General features: G+C 54.6%; 1 protein-coding gene across 2 annotated transcripts; it reads left to right on the top strand.

Moving 5' to 3' along the window:
• Positions 1 to 1240: 1240 nt before the first annotated feature.
• On the top strand, positions 1241 to 10777 carry Chadl (chondroadherin like). Of its 2 annotated transcripts, XM_052748407.1 has the most exons (5): positions 1248 to 2927; positions 4292 to 4472; positions 5068 to 6783; positions 7205 to 7371; positions 9352 to 10777. In XM_052748407.1, the coding sequence occupies exons 1-5, from the start codon at positions 2785 to 2787 to the stop codon at positions 9536 to 9538; spliced, it is 2394 nt and encodes a 797-aa protein (XP_052604367.1). In that variant the 5' UTR covers positions 1248 to 2784; the 3' UTR covers positions 9539 to 10777. The 2 variants fall into 2 exon arrangements, with proteins under 2 accessions (XP_052604368.1, XP_052604367.1); XM_052748408.1 differs by lacking the exon at positions 7205 to 7371 and having other exon boundaries at positions 1241 to 2927.
• Positions 10778 to 10861: the final 84 nt, after the last annotated feature.

Genomic DNA, 10861 nt, shown 5'->3' with positions numbered 1-10861 from the left:
AGGGCTACACAGAGAAACCCTGTATCAAAAAACAAAAAGAACAAGGGGTAAAAAATACTGCAGTTAGGGCTGGAGAGATGGCTAAATGGTTAACAACACCCCTGCAGAGGGCCCGAGTCCAGCTGCCAGCACCACGTGTTTTCTGGCCATCAGGGCAGCAGAGTAACAAACCACATGAGGCAGGAAGGCAGTTTGGTTCAACTGCTGAGTTGCCAGTGTTGGTTCAGACTCAGGGAGTCTCACCTCAGGTTTATCTTAAGCATTTTATTTTATTTATTTATATTTATTTTTTGGTTTTTCGAGACGGGGCTTATCTGTGTAGCTTTGCAGCCTATCCTGGAACTCACTGTAGCCCGGGCTGGGCTCAAACTCACAGAGATCCGCCTGGCTCAGCCGAGTGCTGGGACTAAAGGTGTGTGCCACCCCACCCGGCTATTTTAAGCATTTTCAAGCACAACACAATTTGGTGAAAACTTTCCTGGTGATAATGAACTCAATTCCATGTGTACAATAAAGCACATGTAAGTCTTGAGGAACAAAATAAAGACCAGCCTACAGAAACTAAAGTACATGGGACACCTTCCATTAAGATAGGTTCTGGAGGTCGACTGAAGAAAACAAGCCTGTGACAAGGGTCTGAGGGAGGAGCCCTGTGCTCAGAGCCACACAGAGCATGTTACCATCAGCTCCCAGCCTTCTGGGTGGATAATAGGTTATGCGTCCCTTTAATATTCCAGGGTGCTCCAGTGATAATCTGTGAGTACAAAACTTCTGTGCCTCTTACAGCTCCAAAACTAAAACCAATCATAAAATTGTGACTAAGGAGCTAGAGATGATTCAGTGGTTAAGAATATACTGCTCTTAGCCGGGCGGTGGTGGCGCACGCCTTTAATCCCAGCACTCGGGAGGCAGAGCCAGGCGGATCTCTGTGAGTTCGAGGCCAGCCTGGGCTACAGAGTGAGTTCCAGGAAAGGCGCAAAGCTACACAGAGAAACCCTGTCTCGAAAAAACCAAAAAAAAAAAAAAAAAAAAAAGAATATACTGCTCTTGCAGAGGGCCCAGGTTCAGCACCCACTTAGGGCTCAGGGGATTCAACACCCTCTGCTGAACTCCATGGGTTCCTGAACGCACATGGTCTGCACATATTCACACACTTACACATAAAATACTAAAAAAAAAAAAAAAGATTATCTCAATATATGCACACAAGGCATTTGACAATTCAGAAGCCTTTCATGATAAAACCCCAAGTTAGGAAAAGAATGAAATCATCTTAATGTAAAAGCCATAGAAGGCCCACAGCTCACCTCCTAACGAGGAAAGACAGCTGCTGGGCATGGTAGTCTACATGGTTTAAAAGCTTAGGCAAGAAGATTTCTATGAGCCCGAGGAAGCACAGGCTGCATGCTATTAATCCCAGCACTCAGGAGGCAGACACAGGTGGATCTCTGAGTTCAAGGCCAGCCTGGTCTACAGAGCTAGTTCCAGGACAGACTCCAAAGCTACAAAGAAACCCTGTCTCAAAAAACAAACAAACAAACAAACAAAAGTCACTTATGTTCAACAGTGTAGTACTACAAGTCCCAGCCAGAACAGTTAGACAAGAAATAAAGGCATCTGAATAAAATATCAAACTCTTGTTTGCATATCACACGCAACCTTGAATGTGCGATAATTCAAGTTCAAGGCCAGCCTGGTCTAAAGAGTGAGTTCCAGGACAGCCCAGGTCAAGGGAAACCCTGAGGTTAGAGAAACCCTGTCTTGGACGAAGACAAAAAACAAAAAAAACAACTTGCTAGGCTGTGGTGGCGCATGCCTTTAATCCCAGCACTCAGGAGGCAGAGCCAGGAGGATCTCTGTGAGTTCGAGGCCAGCCTGGTCTACGGAGTGAGTTCCAGGACAGACACCAAAATTACACAGAGAAACCCTGCCTTGAAATACCCCTCCCCCAAAAAAAAGACAGTGCTGGACAGGTGGTCACGGATTGAGAGCACTGGCTGCTCTTGTAGAGGACCTAGGTTCTGTTGCCAATGAACACATGAAGGTTGACAAATTTCTATCTCCACTTTCGGGGATCTGGTGCCCTCTTCTGACCTCTGTGGGTGCCAGGCATGCCACAGTGCACTGTACACACAGGGTAAGCACAAACAAAAAGTAAAAAAACAACCTGAAAAACTGACATTTATCAGTAAGTCTGGTACTTCTTTGGGGGAACAGTCTTCCTGTGTAGCTCGTGCTGGCCTGGAAGTTATGATCCTTCCGGCTCGGCCTCCCGAGTGCTGGGACTATAGGTGTACATCACCGACTGCTTTAGGTCTTAGGTCTGTTTGTAGAATTCCATGTAACAGTTTAAAAATATGGCTATGACTCGGCATCAGTGTGGATGATCCTCAATCACCTGCTGTGAAAGGGAAAAGGCTAAGTGTGCAGGAGCTTCAGTGTGCGTGTGAGTGCAGGACAGAAAGGAAGGAGTTAAGGGTTTCTGAGCGCCTGCCTGGGATCCAGGTTCCCACCTTAACTCCTGCAGCAACTAGTTCCCAGTGAACTAGTTTTTACCTTCCAGTGGCCGAGTTCTTCCTAGGGGCCCACAGGGCCTGCAAGAGCCCAGAGATGCTGACCCACCCGCAGGCTCCTCCACGCCCCCATCCACTCCCACCAGTCCAAGGACTCGGGCCTGGATCGTGTTCTTAAGCCTGTGCTGGACAGGCAGCCTGTAACTCCAGCCGCTGCTCCCACCCCCTGCCCGCAGCCTGGGGAAGCCCCAGCTCGGCTGGACTGCCGACAATGCTTCCCATTCAGCTCTGTCCCTGCTGCCAAGCCTATGGGCAGGGAGGGGGTACTGCCAGCGTCCAGTCGGGGACTGTCCCTGGTCTTTCCCTTGTGCAGGGCCTCCAGACAGGGCTGGCAGTTCCAGTCGGCATGGAGGGGTGAGTTTTGGGGCCCTGAGGGTGCAAGGGAGCCATGGATGACCTAGGTGGCCACAGATGATCCCTTTCTCTTTTTTTGTGCCTCTGGGAAGCTGGCTGCAGAGGCCATGGGATATTCCTTGTACCTGAGGTTCTCCAGAGGTGATTCTAAGGAAGAAAAGGGGATGTAGCTGTTCCAGTACACTCCTGTGGGTTAGTCTTTGGGGGCCATAGGAAGAGATATCTATGGTAGCCTTCTATGCCCTGGACCTTTGTCTCTTCAGGAATCAGGCTAATGGGCCCCCTTCCTGCCCTACCTCTCAAGCCAGAGTCTAGAGAAAGCCACCACCACCACCAAGAAAGGGGTGAATTCTTGGACTGAAAGGAGACAAAGGCAGACAGTAACAACCCTAGGAGTAGTTATGAAGGGGGCCCATGGGTGAGGTTTCAGCCCAGCATCAGAGAGGACGGCTTAGAATTCACACCGTGACCCCAGGTATATAGAAAGGAGCTGAGAGAATTCGCTGATGCTGGACTTGTGCAGTGGTGCCGAAGCCACTTGAGTATGCGATGGGGAATGTATACATTGTTCCTGGGGCACCAGGAATCAGGGGCTAGGAGGTTTCCCTTGGAGGTATCAGGAGTCTATCTGAATTCTGGAAAACTCCCTTTGGCTGCTAGGTGGAGCACAGGGGAGACCAGGAGAGCCACGGTGGCAACAATCTTTCCAAAGATGGGATGGGCAGTGGCTGTAGTTGTGAGGTGGAGGGATGGAAAGATGGGTGGTGCATTAATAAATGGGTGGGCAAGGGAGATACAGCTTGCCTGGTGCAGTCCAAACCCCAGGCCCTCCGTTCCCCTCCCCTGTATCGGGCCAGTCAGCTGTGTGGTACTCAGGTAACAAGAGGACAAAAGGGGAAGTAAACAGAGGCCTGAGTTGCCTGCTTACCATGATAGCATGTCTCTGACCAGCAGACAGACTCGGGGATCTCAGGCCCCTCAGCATCTGGACCTCCCAGTTGAGCCTACAGCAGACAGACTCGGGGATCTCAGGCCCCTCAGCATCTGGACCTCCCAGTTGAGCCTAAGGCCTGGGCTAGGCCAGGGCTCTTCCCAGCTGCTGCCACACTGTCTTAAGTCCAGAGTCAGGTCTCAGCGGGTTGGGGTTGATTTTCTGCATCTTCGTAAACCAAAGCTGACATCAGAAGCTGCTCCCACAGGAGGTGAGGGAAGGCGGCCAGGCCATGGCACTTTTCCGTGCCCAGAGAATGAAGGCCTGGAGGAGTCCTGAGGCAGGAGCTGTCCTGTCTCCTTGTCCTGTATTGGGGGTTCAGTGCCCACCAGGGTTGAGGCCCCATGGACATCAGCTCTCCTTCTCCTCTCAGGCCCCAGAGCTCCACCCCTGCCTTCAGGCTGCTGCTGCTGCTGCTTTTGGTGTTGTCGCTGGGTCCAGCTTGGCACGTAGCTGCCCAGCGATGCCCACAGACCTGTGTCTGTGACAACTCCAGGCGGCACGTTACCTGCCGGCACCAGAACCTCACTGAGGTGCCGAACACCATCCCTGAGGTCAGAAGAGGGGTGATACTGGCATGGGTTAGCAGTGTGGTAGGAGGGGAAGGGTGGCAGGAGCCGGGGCTCACACCAGTGGTTCTGCTTTGTCAAGTTCCTGCTCCTTGAGCCTCGGTATCCACATCTAAAATGGGAAGGGAAACAAATCAGTAACAGCCAAGTCCAATGGCGCACACCTTTAATCCCAGTGCCCAGAAGGCAGAGGCAGGTGGGTCTCATTGAGTTCCAGGCCAGCCTGGTCCTCATAGGTGAGTTCCAGGCCAGCCAGAACCAGGTCTCAGAAACAAAACCAAGCAAACCAGTAACGACATAATTTATTTAAAGTCCATTTTGTGTGGCTAAGATATCTGGTTGACTATAAATGGTGGTTGGTGACAGGTCCTGGGGTAAACCGGGGGTGTGCCGGGATAGGACACTTTTTCTGCCCTGTGGAGTTACGAATCCACGGGCGAGAAAGCCAAGAGCGGTGACGAAAGGAAAGAGCAGAGTGAGGGTGCCTCGGTGGCCGAAGGGAATCCGAGAGGTGAGGGAGAGAGGCCGAGGCTCGGGGTCCCTGTGCAACTCAGCCTCCTTCCCCCGCTCCTGTCCCCAGCTGACCCAGAGGCTGGACCTCCAGGGCAACACGCTGAAGGTCATCCCTCCAGCCGCCTTCCAGGACCTGCCACACCTCACACATCTGGACCTGCAGCACTGCCAGGTGGAGCTGGTGGCCGAGGGTGCCTTCCGAGGCCTGGGCCGCCTGCTCTTCCTCAACCTGGCTTCCAACCGCCTGAGCATGCTGCCCCAGGAGGCTCTGGACGGGCTGGGCTCCCTGAGGCGGCTGGAGCTGGAGGGGAACATGCTGGAGGAGCTGCGGCCGGGGACCTTCGGTGCCCTCGGCTCGCTGGCCACCCTCAACTTGGCCAACAACGCCTTGGTCTACCTGCCCGCCATGGCCTTCCAGGGGCTGCTGCGCACTCGCTGGCTGCAACTGTCCCACAACGCGCTCAGCGTGCTGGCCCCCGAGGCCCTGGCGGGCCTGCCGGCCCTGCGCCGCCTCAGCCTGCACCACAACGAGCTGCAGGCCCTGCCCGGGGCCGCCCTGTCCCAGGCCCGCAGCCTGGCGCGTCTGGAGCTGGGCCACAACCCGCTCACCTACACGGGGGAGGAGGACGGCCTGGCGCTGCCCGGCCTGCGGGAGCTGGCCCTGGAGCACGGGGCCCTGCAGGCGCTCGGTCCCCGGGCCTTCGCCCACTGCCCGCGCCTGCACACCCTCGACCTCCGCGGGAACCAGCTCACCACCCTGCCCCCGCTGCAGGGCCCGGGCCAGCTGCGCCGCCTGCGGCTGCACGGCAACCCGCTGTGGTGCGCCTGCCACGCGCGGCCCCTGCTCGAGTGGCTGGTGCGGGCTCGGGTGCGCTCGGACGGCGCGTGCCGGGGCCCGCGGAGGCTGCGCGGCGAGGCCCTGGACGCGCTGCGGCCTTCAGACCTGCGCTGCCCGGGGGACGCGGCGGCGGCGGAGGAGGAGGACGAGGACGAGGAGCGGCCGGCCGGGCCCCGCGTCCCTCCTCGCTCCCCGCCGCCGGAGGCCGCCGCCGCCGCCGCCGGGGCCGCGCCCTGCCCTCCGGCCTGCGTGTGCGTCGCGGAGACGCGGCACAGCGCCTGCGACGGCCGCGGCCTGCAGGCCGTGCCCCGCGGCTTCCCCAACGCCACCCAGCTCCTGGACCTGAGGCGCAACCACTTCCCGTCGGTGCCCCGCGCCGCCTTCCCGGGCCTGCGCCACCTCGTGTCGCTGCACCTGCAGCATTGCGCCATCGCGGAGCTGGAGCCCGGCGCCTTGGCGGGCCTGGACCGCCTGCTCTACCTCTACCTCTCCGACAACCAGCTCGCCGGCCTGAGCGCTGCGGCCCTCGAAGGGGCCCCCCGGCTCGCCTACCTGTACCTGGAGCACAACCGCTTCCTGAGGGTCCCGGGGGCCGCTCTGCGAGCCCTGCCCAGCCTCGTCTCGCTCCATCTCCAGGACAACGCGGTGGAGCGCCTGGCACCCGGGGACCTGGCGGGAGCGCGGGCTTTGCGCTGCCTTTACCTGAGTGCCAATCACATCACCCAGGTCTCACCTGGGGCGCTGGGGCCCGCCCGGGAGCTGGAGAAGCTGCATCTTGACAGCAATCAGCTGCGAGAGGTGCCCACGGGAGCCTTGGAGGGGCTGCCTGCGCTCACGGAGCTGCAGCTCGCGGGGAACCCGTTCAGGGCGCTGCAAGACGGGGCCTTTCAGCCCGTGGGGCGGTCGCTGCAGCAGCTTTTCCTGAACAGCAGTGGCCTGGAGCAGGTGGGTGCTGGGTGAGGTGCGGGCGGGAAGCACAGTCCATAGGAGTGCATTCCTTCAACCAGCATTTTAGGCAGGGCACGAGAACCCCAAGATAAACCAAAAATCCTCCTCAAACCTTAGGGAATTCAGGTGTGGGTGCCAGGCCAGGTGCAGCCTGCCAAGGGGCATGGAAGACCTTGAGTGTGAGCAGTTACCTGCTGTTGAGAGTCCCTAAGTGGCATGGCAGTGATAAGGTTGGGGTTCAGGCCTCACTGAAAGAGGCTGGGCATCGTGTGCCTCGGAATAGGATCAACTTGGGTTTTAAGCAAAGAACTACCCTTCCAATGTGGACCACGTTGGGCCTTCCGGCTGGCTTCTCTGCTGGAGAGAGGCCGCCCACCTGGCAGGGACCCACAACAGGGCTTTGGCACCTTCCTTGCAGATTTCTCCCAGGGCCTTCTCAGGCCTGGGATCAGGGCTCCGGAGCCTGTACCTGCAGAAGAACCGACTTCAGTCCCTGCCTGCGCCGCTGTGGCTCAGCGGGCTGGAGCTCATCGACCTCAGTGGTAATCCCTTCCACTGCGACTGCCAGCTGCTCCCACTGTACAGGTAGTCACCCCCACCAGAGGGATACCACCTGCTGCCATCAGGTCCAGCCATCTCCCTGGAGGAACCCTGGCTGTGCACCCCTGGCCGGCTTCCGGTGGCTGTGAGGTTCCTCAGAGCCAAGCGTGAAAGCACCCTTGCCAGGTCATTACTATTCCTGAGTACCCAGGATGATGATAGCGCGCCTCTGTTGCTGTGGTAAACACCATGACCAAAAAGCAAGAAGGGAGCTGGGTATGCTGACCACAGCCTTTAATCCCAGCACTCAAGAGGCAGAAGCAGGCAGACCTCTGTGAGAGGGAGGCCAGCCGGGTTTATATAGACCAGGCCAGCCAGGGCTACATAGTGAGATCCTATGTCAAAACTATCAGCCAGGCTGTGGTGGCACAGGCCTTAAATCCCAGCAATTGGGAGGCAGAGGCAGGTGGATCTGAGCTGGAGGCCAGCCAGGGCTAAACAGAAAAAAACCCTGTCTTGAAAAACCCAAACCAGGGGCTGGAGAGATGGCTCAGAGGTTAAGAGCACCAACTGCTCTTCCAGAAGTCCTGAGTTCAATTTCCAGCACCCACATGGTGGCTCACAACCATCTGTAATGAGATCTGGCGCCCTCTTCTGTGTACATACTAAATAAATCTTAAAAAAAAAAAAAAAAAAAGAAAAAAAACCCAAACCAATCAAACAAAAAAAGCAACTTGGCATGGGTTTAGCTTACAGATTACAGTTCATCAAGAAAGGCCAGGGCAGGAGCTCAAGGCAGGAACTGCACTGAGGTGGAGACGAGGGCGGAGCACCCCCTACTGGCTCGTTCTGTTGGCTTTCCCACACAGCCCAGGACCACCTACCTCGGCTGGCACTGCCTACAGTGAACTGGGCCTCCCACATCAATTATTAATCAAGATAATGCTGTGGAGACATGCCCACAGGCCAGTCTGGTGGAGGCAATCCCACCTGAGGTCCCGTCTTCCTAGATGGGTACGGTCTGAGTCAAACTGAAGAGAACTCAGTGGCACAGGGGGACCGAGCTTTGACCAGACCTTCATAAAGTTGGGATGTTGTTGTCCTCGCTTGGTGTGCTGGGACCTAAGACATGCACATGTACATTTGGCACAATTACATAAAACGACAAGAAGCTGGACCTGTAATCCCAGCAGCACTTGGGAAGTGGAGGCAGGAGGATCAGGAGTCTGAGGTCAGCCTGGACTAAAGGAAAACAAAGGCTGGGGACATAGAGTGCTTGCCTAGCACAAAGCCCCAGGGTTCAGTTTCTAGTGCTTCCTAAGTACCAGGTGTGGTGCACACATCTGTAACCCAGCACTCAGGAGGTGCAGACTGGAAGATCATAAGTTGAGGTCCACCTGGGCTATGTGAGACCCTGTTTGCCTGGTTTTGTTGTCTTAATAAAATAGCAGGAATCTGGAGACAAGCGAGCCTAAGGTCTAGGCAGCCCAAGCTCTGACGCTTCACCAAATGATCACCACAGCTCCCTTTGCTCATCTGTGAGAAGGATGAGCAATCTAACCCACATCATTGTGGCTGCTGGAGAATTAATGTTAGCAGTTACAAATTGATGATGTAGTGTCTGGTACATGGTAAGCACTGCTACTGTTTTATTATCCACTCCCCCCTTTTTTTAAGATGTATTTATTATGTACACAGCATGTATGACTGCAGGCCAGAAGAGGGCACCAGATCTCATTACAGATGGTTGTGAGCCACCATGTGGTTGCTGGGAATTGAACTCAGGACCTCTGGAAGAGCAATCAGTGCTCTTGACCACTGAGCCATCTCTACAGCCCCTATCGTCCCCCCTTTTTATGCAGAAGGGGTCAGAGGTTTAAAGTGACTTGGAGGCGAGCCACCCAGCCAGAACTCAGTAGAAACTGTTCCTCTTTTGTGTACTTTCTCTAAGTTCCCTTCATACCCCTCAGGAAATCTCTCACCCATGCATGCCTATAGTGAGCTCTCCATCTCTCTCCTCCTCAGGTGGCTCACTGGGCTGAACCTGCGGGTGGGGGCCACTTGTACCACCCCTCCCAGTGTCCGTGGCCAGAAGGTGAAGGCTGCAGCTACTGTCTTTGAAGCTTGCCCAGGCTGGACTGCCAGGAAGGCCAAGAGGACACCAACCTCCAGGTTCAGTGCCAGGAGAAGCCCTATCAGCAGAAGACATTGAGAAACAGACAAGGTTGGCCCTTAGGGGGAGGCAGGGCTGGGTCCCAAAGCTGCTGGGAAGCCACAGCCCTGATTTTTCTTGGTCCTGACTTGTGATTCCTGAACTGGGTAATGAATGACCCGTGGTCCTGCTGCATGATACAGTAATGTCTCTCTCCACACTGGACACCAGAGCATATTTATCCCAGTCCTGTTTTCATTGGATCTGTGTTGACTCCACCCTTTGCCAGCCCAACCTCATAGACCTGGCGGGAGAATGGAAGTTCAGGTGCTGGCTCTGCCTCCCAGCACCTGTCAGTCACAGGTTGAGATGTCACCTGATGTGATAGTCACATCCTTGAATGTTGGGGGTCATGTGAGGGGACCAACGGGCAGCATTGGAACTCATGGAACACAGCTGGGCGGTTGGCAAAGCCACACCTGAGTGAGCCTTGGAGAGGCAAATCCCTGAAGACTACCTGTCCTGAGGACCTCATGCTGTTAGTGAGCACAGCTCTGACTGTTGCCTTCGTGACCACCACGTCCCTCATCATCTATGGGTTGTGTGAAAACTCTCAGGGGGCTCTAGCCCCTCACTGGGCAGTGTTACTGGTACTTATAATAATAGTGATTGACTTTTTCCAAGCATTGCTGCTGGAGCAGATTAATGATTCAACCACCACCCTTAGAAAGAATTGAGATGTCGAACTGTTAATAAGATTAGGTTGAGATGTTTTGGTTAATAGCTTTGAGGTGAAAAACCTGGAGAAACAACCCAAAGTTTAGAAAGGCACACAGTTGAGGGAGGGACTCACTAAGGTCAGGGTACAAGAACAAAGCAGCCCGGTGATTATTAGCCGACGTGCCTTTCTTGGTAGGGTGACTTGGTGATCAATGATGGTTCCTTGTGCCCATTTCTGCCCTTCGCTTTCTGATATACAAAACTGTTGATGAATGAGTCTGCACCCTAGGATTTAAAGTAGAGCTGACTGGTTTTCATATATAAAAGTTTAGGTTTGTGATTCAAAACTTTTTATAGTCTTAAATAAATAATCAATGGCCTTTTCTTTTTAACTGCAAAATGCAGCCTGCCAGTAAAAGAACTGGCTGAGAAAAATACCTTGCTTGCTTATACTTTGTTAATCTGTAACAAGTTGCTTGGACATGGATGTGTGTTTGTTCTTGAGACAACTTGTTTTCACTTGTAATATGTAAAATGTTTAATCCTGTAGAAACATGGAAAACATGTTTTTTACTTGTAGTCATTGTAATCATTCACTTAAAAAAAATAGGATGTAAAGCTGGGCGGTGGTGGCACACACCTTTAATCCCCGCACTGGGGAGG

Source organism: Peromyscus californicus, unplaced genomic scaffold (assembly GCF_007827085.1).
Source record: "Peromyscus californicus insignis strain IS unplaced genomic scaffold, ASM782708v3 Scaffold_20__1_contigs__length_68692818, whole genome shotgun sequence".
Classification (NCBI taxonomy): domain Eukaryota; kingdom Metazoa; phylum Chordata; class Mammalia; order Rodentia; family Cricetidae; genus Peromyscus; species Peromyscus californicus.
This window is presented reverse-complemented; position numbering and strand designations above follow the sequence as displayed.